This window comes from Amphiprion ocellaris, chromosome 17 (genome assembly GCF_022539595.1).
Source record: "Amphiprion ocellaris isolate individual 3 ecotype Okinawa chromosome 17, ASM2253959v1, whole genome shotgun sequence".
In the NCBI taxonomy this organism is placed as follows: Eukaryota; Metazoa; Chordata; class Actinopteri; family Pomacentridae; genus Amphiprion; species Amphiprion ocellaris.
The window spans coordinates 18,732,130-18,750,581 of record NC_072782.1 but is presented as its reverse complement, the minus strand read 5'-3'; the positions used below and the strand labels follow the sequence as shown (position 1 = coordinate 18,750,581).

The following is an 18,452-nucleotide window of genomic DNA, read 5'->3' as shown; positions in this document are numbered from 1 at the left end:
GTTACTACCTCAACCTCTTTATCACTGATAACATCATACAAGAGAATGATGAAGTACACAAACTTGGAGGAACAGAGAGCAGCAACAGCTGGAGGAAAAGAGTGGAGAAATGTCAAGAAAATGGATGTTGACATTCTTCTATTGCTGTTCTGTGTAAAATTCTTCTTTTTCAATTATCAAAATGTTCAAAATCAGTTATAAAGTGAAAAAAATAAACATATTTCAAACATAAAAACATTCTTTTGTGGACTAAAATATAATACAAACAATATTACAAATTATTATTCTTTACCAAAATGACAAAAATGGCATAAAAACACATTCATTCTTATACGGGTCATTTTTGGCCCACTTAAAGAAGAGCATAGGGTCCAATCACTCGTGCATCTAAGGGTAAAGACAGAGGTTCCCATCCATCCAATCAACCAATTTAAAAGGCACATTATCTTTGAAAAGTTTGTCAAAATTACACCATTTATCACAGCCAGAAACAGTGAAAACAGAAAGAATCATTGGAAATTTCTGACTCTCCACCTCTTGGGTTAAAATCGCACCCAACAATCACACAAAATCTAGGATTATTCAGTTTAACTGAACACTGTGTTCACACAGAACAGAAACAAGACAAGTGTGGAAACAAATTAAAACTTAAAGTAGCATTTATGATTTATGATTTATGATTTAATTAAATCAAACATACTTGAGCAATAAAATAAATGCAGCATGGCTCAAAAACAGCATACAGTGAAGCAAGTTGTTGAAAAATACATTCAGCATGGTGAAAAATCTTGTTGACGTGCACAGGATGGGAAAAAACATGGTAGTTTGTATAGGTTGTGAGGATGTAAGCAGTAAAATATCTACAGTATCTAGAGTCACCATTTTTTCACTCAAAATTATTGCAAATGTTACCTTGTTGGTGTTTTTTTTAACAATTTATGGCAGTCTAACTATGTTATACTGCTCAGAGAACATTAATGAGTTCTCTCTACTTCTAGTCATGGTTTTGCTGTTTCTATAGAGCAGCAGCACTTCATATTGCAGTGGAAATTGAGCCCAAAGAGACAGAAAATGCAACAGGAGCAAAAACTGCCCGTACACTGCCTGGGGATCAGAGAGTTAAGTGCTGACACCATTAATAGAGGAGGCAGGCAGATACAGTATCATGGCGTTCCTCAAGAGCAGCTTTAATGTGTTCTGTGTGATCTTGCTGACATTGGGGAATAATTTAATTTTGTGCCTTGGTATTCTCCACATTAATGCAAAGAGTCTGATACTTTGGAAAATTCACTTAAAGGCCCTAATTTGTTCTAATGGTCTGAATGTTAACAGTAGACACTAAATATAGCAAACAAGCTGTGGCTACAATTGAGAAGACTGCATCTTCTATAGTAGCACACTCTGGTAAGTCGACTACTTATGACTATCTACTTGTGAAATGTTCTCTTTCAATTCATGGAAACATACAGTATGACTTTCATGTGATCATGTTGTTTTTTGCTGATGCCCTAAGTCTCTCTGTGTCGTTTATTGCAAGATACTAACATAAACCAAATAATGCATACATATTAGTTTACTTTTGCTAATAAAATATATGATCAAAAACAAGTTGAGGACACAAACTGACACCTGGTTGATATTTTGGAGGACATTTTCTATTTTCTGCTTGTTTTTTCAGATCACCTTCTTACAGTGAACAGCATAAAGAAGCTTTTAGAACCATTATTAGAAGATTTGCATTTCATTAAAAGGAAGGAAAAATGCTGATATGGTATAGTCTTCTGCAGTTTCACGGTTTTTAGTGTCTTGCACAGGAAGAGGACAATGGCGCACTCAAGTGGATGGAAAAGGGAGCGCAGGCTCGTGCACTGATAACCGAAGATCTTAGACTTTCCTCCACTTTATGGTCTTGTAAATTCTGAAATATTTTTGAATAAAATTGAAAAAGAAATCTGTCTCTCTTACTATCTGAACTCCAAAATTCACCAGGAAGAATACTATCTTTTAAAAATTGCCAAAATTAGACAATTAATCAGAGCCAGAAATGTAAAAACAGAAGATATTGTCAGATTCCTTGAGCAAGTCCTTTAACAAACTATGAAATTTAATCAAATCTATGATTGGAATCCCAATATTTCATCAAAATTACGTTATTTTCTATATCTCATCTAAAAATTCTCCAAGAATAAAATCTTTGCACCTGATTCTGCCACTTCTAGAAAGAACTGAGAAGCCATAAGAGACTGAGCTGCTGTCAACAGTCATGTGACAAAGATTCAGGAACTTTTTGGTTGAACTGCAGGCAGTGTTTATATAGTGCAGGCAGGAGACAAGATTGGAAACAAACCAATCCAAATTTTCTGCCCCGCTTTGCAGAGGCAAGAAAAACGAATTGTAAGAAAGTGCCCAAGATCCTACCTGTCGGATAGCAGCATAGTGTGTAGCACATTTGAGTCATGAGCAACCTTCCTGTAGGCCACCACTGCTTTGGTCTGAACATTGTACACATAGAGCCCACTGCCCACAGCCGCAAGGATGAGCTGCAAAACACACAAAGATAAAGTTTTGCTTATGTATCACAATATGAAACGACAATGAAACAACACCCATCTGTGTTATTCTGTCCTCACCTTTCCATTGGTGGTCAGATGCTGAATGGACATCTCGCTGGGTTTTGGGGCACCTAATCGTATTTCAGTCTGGGTGTTGGCTTGTGACTCCTCCCACAGGATGTGCTCGTAGGCCAGGATGTTCCAATCAATCGCATCCCATAAAACCAACTCGCCGGCATGGGAACCGCTGGCAAAAAGCCCATCTGAGGAATAAGAAAGCAAAACATGTGAAGCAAAGGATATAACATTTAGTCTCTTGGTACCTCAGAAATGGAATGCAGTCACTTTTAATGCTTCAGGGTTTTTTTCAAACAGACCATTGATGTTAATGAGAGCTCGAATCTGGTCCTGGTGGTCGGACAGACGGCGGATCTCAGCCACTGACACAGAAGAATCAGAGACGGTCAGCCTGTAGATCACTGTAAAGAGGAGGAAATAAGGTTGAATTTTTCACCCTTTGAACTCCAAGCAGTTTCTGGATTTACACAATTATTTACACATGCCTCTTGGATGTTTCTCCCTGCTGACGTCTGACGTTACGGTGAGCGTATTGCGTCACTTCCTGTTGTAGCGCTGTGTTGTCTTCTGTGACTGTTGTAGCTTATCCACTCCATCTAATTTGATATTCATTAAATCTGTGTGTAGCGGTAATATTTGAATCGTAACATACACTCGTTTTCTTCACGCATCCTCTCAGTACTTAATTCTAAGTTAATCTGTTATCTCTGTCCGCTAGCCTAGCAGTTAGCATGGCTTCTCCCTCTTCCTCTCCTTCTCTTTCCTGCTCAGTGTGTCACATGTTTAGTTACTCCTCTGCCTCCTTTAGTGATAACGATACCTGTAATAAATGCAGTCTGTTTGTAGCTTTGGAGGCGAGGCTCTCTGAATTGGAAGCGCGGCTCCGCACCATGGAAAACACCCCGCTAGCTGTTAGCCAGGCTCCCTTAGCCGGTGCGGACCGCAATAATATAGCTGCTAGTGTATGTAAATATTAGATCTCTCTCGTCTAAATCTCTGTTAGTAAATGATTTGATAACTGATAACCAGATTGATTTGTTCTGCTTGACTGAAACCTGGTTGCAGCAGGAAGAATATGTTAGTCTAAATGAATCAACTCCTACTAGTCATACTAACTGTCATGTTCCTCGAATCACGGGCCGAGGAGGAGGAGTGGCAGCAATTTACCGCTCTAGCTTAAAAATGAACCAGAGACCTAAACCTAGTTACAGTTCATTTGAAAATCTTACTCTCAGTCTCTCTCATCCAGATTTAAAAGCTCAGAAACCAGTTTTATTTGTTGTTGTATATCGTCCTCCTGCTCCTTACTCTGAGTTTTTATCTCAATTCTCAGACTTTTTATCTGATTTAGTGCTCAGCTCAGATAAAGTCATTATTGTGGGTGACTTCAACATTCATGTTGACGTGGACAGTGACAGCCTTACGACTGCTTTTAATTCAATATTAGACTCAATTGGGTTTTCTCAACATGTAAATAAACCAACTCATAGTTTTAATCATACCCTTGACCTCGTTCTGACTTATGGCATAGAAATCAAACAGTTAACAGTATTTCCCCGGAACCCTCTTCTTTCTGACCATTTTATGATAACATTTCAATTTACAACAATAGATTGTATAGGAGTTAAGAATAAATATCATTACAGTAGATGTCTGTCTCACAATTCGGTGACTAAATTTAAGGAAATAATACCCTCTCTATTTAGTCCAGCACCACTTACTGATATAATGGAAGGGAAATATTATAATTTTACCCCCACAGAAGTGGATTATATTGTTAATAATGCTGCAGCCTCACTGCGTACAACACTTGATAGTGTTGCACCTGTAAAAAAGAAAGTTCTATCTCAGAGAGGACCTGCTCCTTGGTATAATTCCCAGCTGCGGACTTTAAAGCAGGCGTCCCGAAAGCTGGAAAGGAAGTGGTACTCCACTAATTTAGAGGAAGTTTATGTAGCTTGGAAAAAAAGTCTAGTAATTTATAAAAAAGCTCTTCGTAATGCCAGGACAACATATTATTCATCTTTAATAGAGGAAAACAAGAACAACCCCAGGTTTCTCTTCAGCACTGTAGCCAGGCTGACAAAGAGTCAGAGCTCTGTTGAAACTTGTATTCCTTTAGCTTTGAGCAGTAACAACTTCATGAGCTTCTTTACAAATAAAATTATTACGATTAGAGAAAAAATTAATCTGGCCCTTCCTGCAAATGTCACAGATGTATCATCGAGTACAGATACTTTAGAATTGGCTGTAAGACCAGATGGATATTTAGAATTTTTCACCCCCATACATCTCTCTGAACTCATTTCAATAGTTTCTACATCCAAACCATCAACATGTCTTTTAGATCCTATCCCAACTAGACTGTTCAAGGAGGCTTCACCTTTAATTAATTCCTCAATGTTAGATCTGATTAATCTCTCTCTAGTAACAGGTTATGTACCACAGGCTTTTAAGGTTGCTGTAATCAAACCTTTACTTAAAAAGCCCACTCTAGATCCAGATGTTTTAGCCAACTATAGACCAATTTCCAACCTCCCATTTCTCTCTAAAATTCTGGAAAAAACAGTTGCAAATCAATTATATGAACATTTACAAATGAATAGCCTGTTTGAAGAGTTTCAGTCAGGCTTCAGAGTGCATCATAGCACAGAAACAGCTCTGGTGAAAGTTACTAATGACCTTCTTATAGCGTCAGATAATGGATTGGTCTCTATACTTATTTTATTGGACCTTAGTGCAGCATTCGATACAATCGACCACAAACTTTTATTACAGCGACTAGAACATTCTATTGGCATTAAAGGGACAGCACTGGACTGGTTTAAATCCTACTTATCAGACAGGTTCCAGTTTGTGCATGTCAACAATGACTCTTCTGAGCATACTAGGGTTAATCATGGAGTTCCTCAGGGTTCTGTCTTAGGACCAATACTGTTCACATTATACATGCTTCCCTTAGGCAACATTATTAGGAAGCACTGTATTAATTTCCATTGTTATGCTGACGACACTCAATTGTATTTATCTATGAAGCCAAATGAAACTAATCAGCTAGCTAGACTGCAAGATTGTCTTAAGGACATAAAGACCTGGATGACCTATAATTTCTTACTACTAAATTCAGACAAGACTGAAGTCACTGTATTTGGCCCCAAACATCTTAGAGAATTGCTTTCAAAGCATATAGTTACTCTGGATGGCATTACATTGGCCTCCAGTACTACTGTGAGGAACCTCGGTGTTATCTTTGACCAGGACATGTCCTTTAACTCGCACATAAAACAAATCTGTAGGACTTCCTTTTTCCACCTGAGAAATATTGTGAAAATCAGGAACATCCTGTCTCAGAGTGATGCAGAAAAACTAGTCCATGCATTTGTTACTTCTAGGCTTGACTACTGTAATTCCTTATTATCAGGTTGTCCCAATAGCTCTCTGAAACATCTACAGCTGATCCAAAACGCTGCAGCCAGAGTACTGACGGGAGTTAGCAAGAGAGATCATATTTCTCCTATATTGGTTTCTCTTCATTGGCTCCCTGTTAAATCTAGAATAGAATTCAAAATCCTTCTTCTGACATATAAAGCTCTTAACAACCAATCTCCATCATATCTTAAAGATCTGATAGTACCATATTACCCTAGCAGAACTCTTCGCTCTCAGACTGCAGGCTTACTTGTTGTTCCTAGAATCTCTAAAAGTAGAATGGGAGGCAGAGCCTTCAGTTATCAGGCACCTCTCCTGTGGAACCAGCTCCCAGTTTGGGTTCGGGAGGCGGACACCCTCTCTATTTTTAAGACCAGGCTTAAAACCTTCCTTTTCGACAAAGCTTATAGTTAGGGCTGACTGGGTGACCCTGACGGGGTGAGCTGGTGTTTTCATTTGCACAACTGACTTCCCCTCTTGACGTCCCTTTAGTTTGCCCCTAGTTATGCTGCTATAGGCCTAGGCTGCTGGGGAACCTCTCTGGATGCACTGAGCCCTTCTCTAACTACCTATGTATTTACTATATATACCATTATTGCATTACATTCACTCTGTTTCTTTCTGTGTCCTTTCTCCGAGTGTCCCTGGTCCCAGAGCTGGATGCTGGATGCTTCAGATGTGTGGCTGTGTTTTATGGTCCTTGTGTCCCACCCCCCCACCTCTCTATCTCTACCCCTCTATCTGTATCCCTCTATCTCTACCTCTACCCCTCTATCTCTACCTCTCTACTTCTTCTGTCCCTCTCAACCCGCCCGGCCAGCAGGCAGATGGGTCCCCCCACATTAGAGCCGGGTTCTGCTCGAGGTTTTTTTTCCCTGTTAAAAGGGTGTTTTCCTTGCCACTGTCGCCTTTTGGCTTGCTCTGGGGGTCAGGCATATGGGTTCTGTAAAGCGTCTCGAGACAATTTGACTGTAATTGGCGCTATATAAATAAAATTGAATTGAATTGAATTGGATGTTTTTTTTTTTGCTCTTGTCACATTTTGACTAAATGTGGGCTCTTATTTGATGAAAATATAAAGTCAGTACAACCATGGTTAGAACAAATGAGAACTCAAAAATGGCTCCTGTGTAATATATAACGCAGTTACAGTACTATAAATCTTAAATTTTTTTGATTATGTTACAAAACTGTAAAATACAAATTACAATCAACATTTAGAACTTTTTCAACACCATTAGCTGTAGCATGACCACACAGGAGTGATGGTTGCTGGAAATGGGCCTCTGTACCCCTATGTAGACATTCCATTAAAAATCAATCGTTTCCAGCTGGAATAGTCATTGGTCACAGCTGAGTCAGTAACCGCTTCTCAGTTGTACTGAGTAGTCAGTCTGGAGACAGAATTTGTAGTTTACTACTACTTCATCTGCTGCATGCAAATGGTTTGTTTTCGTAATTTTTAAATGAGACATGTAGAATAAAGTGATTGTAATATCAAGATTTTAAGATTAGATCTTAAATTCTTTTCAGATGGAACGGCACATGACACACAATTAGTTCCCAGTACACCGGAAAGTTGAAATTCAACTTGGGTGATTGTTTTTCAAGATAACATGCTTTTCAAACCTGCTGTTTTATTGAGGCATTCAGATGGTTAAGCAATGAAGTTTTTATCTGTTTTGCTCCAAATTTTGTTCTCTTATACAGCCAAAATCCTGCTCTTACCAATCTCTTTATCCATAGCAGCTGCTATGCAGTTCTTGGGCAGCTCTATTAAAGCAGTTATTCCTGCGAAATACAACACATAGTAACATTACTCAGTCTGTGTACAAACAACAGTATCAGGGGTAAGCACAGTTGATGCAGCAATTCAGAGTGTTTCTTGGTCATTTTTTCTCACCAGTATCGCTGTGGTTCTGTCTGTGACATTGCAGCTGAAAATCTTTGTTCCATAGGCACAATTCTTCCCCACCAGAGACCCACAAACACAGACGTTCCAGCACCAGCAAGCACTGAGAGACACGCAAGTAATTCAGCATATGAATCACATGCCATTTTTGATGAGGACATGCAAGCATGCACATACAAACACACAAAACAGCAAAGGCAAGAAATCAAAAATAATTAGCCTATAGATGTTGCAATTAACTATAATCTGTGACCAAGATGAGGCAATTACCATTTTTTATCTCAAATTATAACTGCCATAACAACCTTTAGTGTCAAGCATTTTAATTAGTATGTTTCATATCCTGCCAACACTAACTTAACTGCACAGAGTCAAATAACTGGAATACCCAAGAAAATCTAATGTGAAGCACCAACAACAATTACTCATTAATCAAGATTGAAATATTTGATTGTATAACATATTTCAGAATGGATGTTGTCAGGAAATACTGGTTAACGGAGAGTGTACAACATAAGTATAACAACCAGGAGCATAGAGTAGACCATACAGACAAATAACAGTGTTTTTAAGTTCCTGCTATAACAGAGATGATATTTAACAATTCGGGCTGTTCCTTCCTCCAATTTACACACGCATCCACCTACTTATGTGCAATAACTGATACCTCACCCTCTTGTATATAGTCTTCTTCATGGTATTTTTTAAAAAAATCATCTGTATATAATGTTGTCTGCAATTTTTGCACTGTGTTTATTTTCTTATTTATTCTTGCACTGCCTTTATACTTTTATACTTTTTCTTTGGAGCTGCTGTAACGGTGAACTTTCCCCACTGTGGGATCAATAAAGTTTATCCTTATCCTTAGTAGTAGCTTTGAATTCTATATACATATAGCCAAATTCACTGCGCAGGCATCATCTTAACTCGTGTCTGGTGAGTTTTTCAGATGTCATAAAATCAGGATTTTAACAGACCAAGCAGAAGCTTGGAATTAACTACTGGTTACACATAGTCTTAATGAACTGCGGTTTGGTTACTTTTTCATACTTATCTGACAACAAAAACAGAAAAATATACAATTGAGAACAGCTTCATTAGGAATTCAGCTGTATTAAAGTACAGTACATGTGAAGACAGAGAGAGGCAAACTTAGAAAGTGCCTCTGTACAGTGTGTTTTCTCTTCAGGTATTCATGTGTTGCACTTTTGGAGTTCTGGTCTGCCACTGACTCTCATTTAAAATACTCCCGTACTTCTAAAGCGTTGAGTCTTTAGAAACTTTTAGTCTTAACCGAACTGGACTCTTAAACTATAGCTGATCAATGACTGGAGCCAAAAACAACGAATGTTGCAGCTTTAAGTCTAACTACTAATAATGTTCTTGCTTTTGTCCACAGTTACACAGAGAACTAAATGACAGAGACTACAGCTTTTGTAATTTTACATATTTCAATTCATTTTGGTGTACCTTAAAGATGGTTTGGGAACTGTAACAAGCTTTATCTGATCTGGAGATGATAAGTAATGGTAAAAAAGGAGCAATACAAGTAAACATCCTGGTGAGGGCAGTGAGGTGTAATGCTGATTCTCTATCAGGTGAAAACCAAGCAACAGTAGGTACTGGAGAGGCTGTAGTAACCTCTAATTTCATATTCTCACAGCTTTTTAAGTGTTGAAACTACGGCTAAAACAATTCCTCAAGTTATTTGAGTAATTCGATGACTAAAATTCCTTGAGGAAAAATTCTCTGAATCAAGGCTTCATTTAATCCACTACATACTAGACCCCAGGTCACTAGCTGGTGGACCACAGTCCAGACTTCATCCTGTGCGGACCCAGACCTATAATCAATAAATTAGAGGGGATTTTAAACTTGACAGGATGCTTCGTTTAACCAGGGCAGCTTTTCTAGTGTTTACAGCATTTAGCAGATCAGAGGACTAAACTACGAAGGCAGTTCAACATAGTCAGACTTTCTTTGTCAGTCAGCTGAACAAAAACTAAAACCTCAGTCAGACGTAACAGGTATGAAGGTGGTTTTCAACTTTCTTTGTTAACTCAGACTTTCTGCTTCAAATTCATCGACACAAACAGGAGAGTTTAATGCATCATTTGACTCATTTTCCGCACAAAATGAACTGATCAGTAATAGGTTGTTTTGATGGAGTACGATGACGAAAACAAAAATTTATGATGGTAAAAATTGTACAGGTGTATTTTACATATATAGGATAGTACAAGGTAACTGCACATATACCCTACCAGTCAAAAGTTTGAACACACCTTCTCATTCAATGCCTTTTATTTATTTGTATTATTTTCTACATTGTAGATTAATACTGAAGACGAATACTTTTTTGTTTACAACATAATTTCATATGTATTCTTTTATAGTTTTGATGTCTTCGGTACTAATCTACAATGTAGAAAACAATCAAATAAAAACCACTGAATGAAAAGGTGTTTCAAAACTTTTGACTGGTAGTGTATGTGTACAATACTCCTGTACTATACTATATATGTACAATACTCCTGTACTATACTATATATATGTACAATACATCACAGATGCACCACCCGCGTTCCACCAGGGCAGTTATTTCTGTTGCACAGCGCGCTCACTTCCGCTATTGATGCTGCAACTCGCATGTCAAGAATCGACTCTGATTACTCGATTAATTGCCAGAATAATTGATAGAGTACTCGATTATGAAAATAATCGATAGCTGCAGCCCTAGTTGAAACCCTTAATAAAGCAAAAAAAGATGCATTTACTCTCAACCTGTGCTTATTTGTCCTTTCCGCTTTAACAGAAAAAGCCTATTCAGTCATGCCTGAAAGAGGCTTCAAAGAAGCTCATTTACCTTTACGGAAGACTGAAGATCTGAAATGATCTGAACCCTGTTGCCTGTATCAGGATCCCAAAGCTGACAAATAAAATCAAGGAGAATCAAACATTATTTAGAAACAAAACAGCTATAGTACATATAGATAGCTTGCTAATGTGTGTGTGTGTGTGTGTGTCTGTTGTGCGTTTGGCACTGCTCAAGGATACACTGAGGCTTCGGTCTGAGGAGGCGGTAATGAGTGAGGTGTGCGATGTGACTTCATTATTACAGGTGAAGGTGGTTATGGCTGTTATTTGCTGGGAATGGCCCCTCAGCTCCTGCAGCCTCTCACCCGTCTACCAGTCAGACACAAAAATAATGTGTTTAGTCAAACCATGTTGTGTGCAATTTCACAATTAGACACGAACTGTATTTCAACACACTACCTCAATGTTCCACACCAAAACGAGGCCGTCATCTCCTGCTGAGGCACATCTGGAAAACATAAAAAGAAAGTTAAGAGTTGTTTCCAGAACTTAAGTGCATAACTTGAACATTGATGGATAACAAATTTGTTACTTTTAAGGGTTCCAGTTGTACATCAGTAATACCGAATACGGATTCAAAACAAATCGGTGTCATATCTTGTTACCTGGGAGGGTAAAGCAGATGCTAGAAAGTGACCACCTACGTAACTTTAAGGAACAACTTGGATACAGAAATGCAATTTGTTCTTAATCCATTGCAGAGCTATTCAGCTGTCAAGCATATACATCAGATTGATTTCAATAAATGTAAAGTGTTAAAATACATTACAAAATATATTTCCTTGCATTATCTAGGTACATGGTATCAGATCGGGGTTTGGTATCACCATATACTAAATATTAAATGACTCAGATCGGATCTGCCGCACAAAAGAAAAATTATCAGGACATCCATTGTATAAGAAAATTGTTCAATAGTATGCAGGGCAATTTCATGTAGATGAATGAAAACATGCAAAAAAAAAAGGGTTGGTTGCATGACCAAACGTCAAGGTGCAGAGAGGCTGATGCGGCACCTTCAGCGATATCCAATTCAAGCCATCCACTCGAAACCTTAACCCCAATGTGGTGCAGCGGCCTTACTCTGGTGCTCTGGGTACCCGGTCTTTACAAAATACGTTTACATTGTGCGCATTGCGTAATATCAGTTTGCCTGTCTGTCTGTCCGTCTGTCTGTTACTCAAAAACAAACCAACGGATTTGGATGAAATTTTCAGGGAAGGTCAGAAATGATACAAGGATCAAGTAATTAGATTTTGACAGTGATGCAGCTTATAGTCTGGGTCCAACGAGTTGTTAAAGATTTCTGTATTGCGAGATAGCGGCACAGCGTCATTGTAACTATGACTGCATCAGCTGCCTGCTGATGATCACATGATTGTGATCCAACAACAAATCAACCGCTGCGGACTTATCGGGACTTATCCATCAGAAATGATTACAATGAGAACAATTGATTAAATTGTAGGGGTGTTTCTGAGTCCCATCAATTTCCACCACCCGCTACATATTTAGGTCATGCGATTTGGTGTCCGTATATAATGTACACATGCATAACACACACATGTGCTCACCGCAAGGTAATTTTTTATTAAAGATTTCATCCGTCGGAAACGATACAATGACTGGGCAGCCTTGGCGGAGTACTGTGCCCTCTGAGTGCTTTTCTTGTTTATATATGTGTGTAAAATTATTTGTGTTTATTTCGTGCATTCACATTAAAAATACTTCTGTGTACCTTAAAATGCATAATGCGAGTTACATGTAAATTAAGGAGGTTAAATTCAAAATTAACCCTTTTTCTGCCGGTTCAAAAAATAAGTGATTAAAAAGGACCAATAATTCTGAATATCGATGCTATTAAACATTATATCGTTTTCAGCTTTATCGCCCAGCCCTAGGATAACTGACACCTAAATTTGTGTCTATCTAAATATTTAATTACAGGATTTTGATCACTTCTGTCAGCATACACTTCACAATGGCTGCAGCTATAAGTTTCTAACATTACTTCTAACACACACACACACACACACACACACACACACACACTGAAGCACCTTGTTGTAGTATTATTTAATCATGAATTAATTAAAAATGTGGGCGTGCCACACTCAAATATATAAATGATGTTGAAATTAAGAATTGTTATTGTTGTAGATCTGAAATTCCATTTTTGTTATTATGGACAGAGGTAAAGTAGTGAAAAAGTTACTGCAGGGTAGCAATACTGAATTCCATGGTAACCAGCTCTACAGTGGAGAACTGCAGTTGGCAGGTGTCATCTTTAGCAGGTTGACTAGTCAAACACACCGAGACAATCTCTATTTATGTGAGGGCTCATTTCCCGTAGGCCCATCTCCACCTGAGAAATCTTAAAAAACATCTGTCCTGGAGTTTATCACCTTAACTTGCCCTCTGACCCTTAACCAACCACACTACCTGCTCCCAAAATCAACAGACAGGATGAGCGGATGAAACCGAGAGACAAAATGAGAAGAGAGGAACTGTTGAGGATACATTTTCGGACTTCAAAAGCAATCTGCAGAGAATTTTCTGGCCTTTGCCCCCGACTGTGGACCTGTGTGAGGGGATGACGAGGCCCAGAGGAGGGGGTTATTACTGGAGGAGACCAGGCGTAAAGCGACCCCCACCTCCTGACACGCACACACACGCTTATCTCAGTTATAAATCCCAATCTGACCACTTATGCAGACCCACTCTACCATGCCAGTGTGTTGCATGCTTCCACAATGCAGCACAGAGAGGAGAGCAGGTGCAAAACCTTATATATGTGTGTGTGCATGTGCGTATGGAGAGCATTAAAAGGCTTTGGTTATACTGTACTGTGCACACACAATCACATAGTGGTGATGATTGGGCTCTTGTCATGCTCTGTAAGTTTGCTGTAGGTGAGGATCTCCTGTCAATCACAGAGGGATAGAGGCCAGCCAAGGGTAGAGAGGAGAGAGGTTAGAGAGACAGAGAGAAGAGGGAGGAGGGGGGTCGTGGTCTGCTTACCTGAAGTCATCAATCTGCACCAGAAATCGAACAATGTCAAAATGTCCTTTCAGCACCTGCAGCTCAGTGAACCAGTTTTTGGGCTGTTCCTCTCCGATGCACAACACAGGGCTTTTCTGCAGACACAAGAGGGAAAGCAGTGAGACAAACAGGCTGTAGTGCAGCCGTAGACAGACTAAGAGAAGGCTGGAGCATCAAGAAGCAGGGATAGAAAGTAGTGGAAAGTAATTTGGTACATTCATTTAGGTAGAATTTTAAGGGATGTGTACTTGGTATTTCAATTTTCTGCTCTTTTATACATCTATTCCACTTGATTTCAGAGGAAAATGTTGTAGACTACACTGTTTTGTATTGATCCGAGAGCCATAATTGCTATTCAATTTCTGATTAAACATCAAAACAACATGCTATAAACTTAATATATAATGCAGTGGTCATGATTAAAACTAATTTATTGCTTCCTTCTAACAAAAGGGGTCAAGTATGGTCTCCTTTGCATGTTCCAGATGTCTGGTAGTCCATCAGTGAAAGACTTCCCCTTTAACCTTCACAAACGGTTCATTTAGATGAACTTAAAACAGTTCACACAAGAAATAAAACATTCCAACATTTCACCATAAAAAGCCCACAATTATACAAAAATAAACGTTAAAAATAAATACAGATGTGTATTCATTTCATTTTCTGCAGTGTTGTCATTATACTTCAGATATTTAAAGTGCATTTAGCTGGTGTGTTGTTAAGTTTGAATGCAGAACTGGGGATTTTTTACATTACTGTATTGAGTACATTTTTCACTTCCTTTTTAGTGAAAGCTAATGTGGTTATTAATGTGTAATCCTTACTGGTCTTACTGCTGATGGTAAACATTTACTTCATGTCACAGATTTTACAATGGTTATATAAAGGACAAGACAGGGACACTGAGTAAACTAGCCACAGCTAGACTGACAGTATACTTTGGCTGACTGTCCATTAAAATACAGCAAATACTTAACAAAAGAATTTCAATCATGCACATTAACAAAACACTAAAGAACCAAAATAAACACAACTCTGTTCTTCACTGGCATCTTAAAGGAAGGACGTTAAACTACTTATAATTGAATGTATTTTGGTTGTTTTATTACATTGCTGTATTAATTCTTTTATTCAAGACCCCTTAAATCAAGTTTTTTTCCTGGTAAAAATGTCCATATGGGGTTTTTTATATGCTAGAAAAGACATCACGAGTAAAATTAGTATTCAACACTGTGGTTGAGCATTTCCACTTTCAAAGCGCAGTGTACTGATGGCAGCCTCAAAAACACAGATTTGCTTTTCTGGGGTCAGTTCCACTATCCTGAGGAACCAATCCTGTCAGCTTGCAGTGTGTGGCTTTCTGTATCATTATAGTTCTTCAGAACTGGTTTCTGGTTCAAACATGCATGACTAAATTAGTTTCACAGGATGTGATCAGTCAAAGGTGTGCTCAGAGGTCCAACTGTGGCAAACGGGAAAAGGTGGGGACTTTATAGATCTGCACATTCTGGAGGGAGCAATGATGTAGTTACTCTCAGCCATTTTAAGGCAGCAGCAGATTATTTTCATGGAAAAAAAAAAGATTACCCAAAAGAATATCACAAAGGTGTGTTTTAGGGTTTGTGTTTTTATATCAGTTTCAAATACCAGTTATTAGTCTCCTTTCTTACTAATAAACGGTGTCAGCATTGAACAAAACATATCAGTGGAACCCTTTAAAACATCCACTATGTAACAGGATACTAGACTACTCAACTCAAAAGAAAAATTCACCACAGCAGCAGACAGTAATACTGTAAAAGATGCATACATAAAATGCATATATATTTTGGAATTTAAGAACATAAATAGCTAATTAAAAACACCATACATTAGATGTGGGGATGCAAAAATTACTTTCATTGTTGTTTCATGTGTCATATATTTTACTGATCACACAATTAACTGTCCAAAAAATGGTAATAGGTTTGTAATCATTGTTTGCTAAGATGACAAATATCTTGGTTTATCTACAACCAAAGAGCATTTTACTGTCATAGAGTAGGAAAGAAAGCAGAAACTCTTGAAATTTAAGATGACAAAAACAAAGGATTTGGATCATGTTTCTTTTTTAATTATTCAAACAAATAAATATATTTTCAAAATAGTTGACAATAGATCTAATAGTTGACAACTGATTAACTAATCTTTACCACACCAGAAGGATGTGATGACAAATTGCAGAAAGATGACAAGAGAGAAAGTGGCAAGAACATACGTTATATTTAAATCTCAATGCATGTTAGATATTTACTGTATTACATACACTGAAATGATTATAGTACAGGATAGAGTCTGGTTTGCAATACATGAAGATCATGAAGATTAGAGAGGGTGTACTGGTCAATGCAATATTTTGGGACGAATCCTGTAATATTCAAGAATCATTAAACAACACATTGATTAAGCTGCTACAAATATTAGCTAGATGTACAGAAGTAGCTTAGCTTACCTCCACTGAACTCTGAGCCTCCCGACCTCCGAGAATCCACCGAAGCATGACTTCGTGTTTTAGCCACTGACGTTAGCTGGATAGACAGAGTACAGACAGTTTATGTGAATATTTCTCCAAATATGAGAGAAAAAAAGGTTGACGTGGGGAACAAACCAGCTAGCTACCGTTACAGGTGCATTAAATCTTACCAGTCATTAGCATCACACTGAAAAAAAACCAAAACGCTTTCACTCGGTGGAAAGTCGCTCTGCTGCCTCGTTACAAGATTATGACACGTAACAATTCGGTATATTGACCGGATAATTTCACCAAAACCGATAAATGTTAGGCTAATAAAGTTATATTTAAGCTATATGTTGAACAAGATGAATTTCAGTCACAACAAACCGCTCATGTGACTGAAACTACGGAAGCTTTTCATGGACATGATTCACTGAGGTCGACTAATATATGGGTGAAAGTGAGAGTCAACACTGCTGCTGTGAAAACATGTCGTTGCTTTGTGGTCCTGTGCAGTGAGTACAAAACTTGACGAAATTAACTTATGCATTATTGTATTCATTTCTTTACACACTGTCAAAAAAGCATTCTACTTTAAGTGAAGGAGCTTGAAACACTGGCTCAGCCCAGCCCTCGTTTCTTTACATTTTGGTATTTTAATTGCATATTTAGGTTATTTCATACTCAAATTGATATGTGATTTGAGATACTGTGTTGTGGGTGCTTTGTCCATGCTCCACAGTAATATCACATTGGTTCTCCACCTGTGTGCCTCGGAATTACCCTTATTAGTGAAGATTTACAGCTATAATTATATGTAAAGATGTGCTGTGTGACTAAAACCTTTTGTGAACAACTGTGTTGCACTGAGCAGTGTTTTGGGTTCACTAATTGACTTTTATCATGCTTTATAAAGGATGATTTGAGTTCTTTCTTGAAAAGTAGGCTTTGGCAATGCAACAATTTTTTGCAGAAAGTCTCTTCTCAAAGCTTACCGTATGTTTCTGAAGTTTTTTTTTTTTTTTTACATCTTATGTACTTTTCGGTTGACCATTTAATATTTAATTCATATTGTCTTCCTCCTTTCATTTATTAAGAAATACGTCACATTTATTATCCTGGCTAATATTTGTATCTGAGTATCAGTGGATGAGATTTGACAGTTTTCTAGAGCAAAACATAAAGACAATAATGTTTTTTTTCTACATATAACAGTATCTTCTAGATAATTTTACATTAAACCCAGAGAGTACAGAGATTTAATAATAATAATAATAATAACAATAATAATACTAAACCTTAAATGTAGCACCTGTCACAACAATGTGACAATGCTTTGTCCATCAAATTACAAAATGGATACAAAATGCCCAAAGTAAAAGTAACAAGAATTGAAACTACAATAAAATACACACAGAAACACTCTATAAAGCACACACACAAATTTGAGGTGTCCTGACAAGTGTTGGTCTTGAGCAACCTGAAGAGCTGCATCAGAGGAGTGTTGTTACAAAGACAGAATAAAGTTTCAACCTAATAAACTGAAATTAAATTAGTTTTGATGGTCAAAACCAAATGTTAGTCACTGTGTGCTGAGCCAAACATATTAAACTTAGTGCACAGTTGATATTGTTTGAAAAAGGAGGCAGCTAGTGGGATATGACCAAAGATTCCATCAGAGACTGCTCCTCTTTGACAAAAAGTAACACTACAGAGTGTCCAAAAGGAATGTACCTGCAAGACAAAATGAAAAGTAGTTAGCTTGGGTAGAAACTTGGGTAGAAACTACTGTATGCAAAACTCTATTTATTTTAAGCAACAGTCAAGAAAAATGAGGCATGTATGTTCACTGCCGATCAAACATTTTAGAAGGCCTCAATTTTTCCAGGTTTTTATTGAAATTTTAGTAGTTAAAGTTAAATGAATAGCGTGAAATGGTAAAAAGGTAAGTGGTGAACTGACAGAAGTTTTTTAAAAAAAGGTAAGTTTACCCAAAACTGAAAAATAATGTAAATTTCGGAATTATACAAAAAGGCCTTTTTCAGGGAGCAAGAAATGGGTTAACAAC

The 18,452-nt window shown here is 37.8% G+C and overlaps 1 protein-coding gene across 2 annotated transcripts in view; it reads right to left on the bottom strand.

Moving 5' to 3' along the window:
• The window catches only part of wdr41 (WD repeat domain 41), a 29,234-nt gene extending 12,452 nt beyond the window's left edge, over positions 1-16,782 (bottom strand). For both annotated transcript variants that reach the window (XM_023276382.3, XM_023276383.3), the window contains exons 1-11: positions 16,573-16,782; positions 16,382-16,457; positions 13,870-13,985; positions 11,248-11,296; positions 11,029-11,157; positions 10,838-10,900; positions 7,963-8,074; positions 7,788-7,850; positions 2,930-3,031; positions 2,631-2,815; positions 2,419-2,540 (exon numbers count right to left, since the gene is read on the bottom strand). In XM_023276382.3, the coding sequence (XP_023132150.1) occupies positions 2,419-2,540; positions 2,631-2,815; positions 2,930-3,031; positions 7,788-7,850; positions 7,963-8,074; positions 10,838-10,900; positions 11,029-11,157; positions 11,248-11,296; positions 13,870-13,985; positions 16,382-16,429 (989 nt within the window). In that variant the 5' untranslated portion in view covers positions 16,430-16,457; positions 16,573-16,782. The remainder of the gene's footprint in view (positions 1-2,418; positions 2,541-2,630; positions 2,816-2,929; positions 3,032-7,787; positions 7,851-7,962; positions 8,075-10,837; positions 10,901-11,028; positions 11,158-11,247; positions 11,297-13,869; positions 13,986-16,381; positions 16,458-16,572) is intronic.
• Between the last annotated feature and the right edge of the window lie 1,670 nt (positions 16,783-18,452).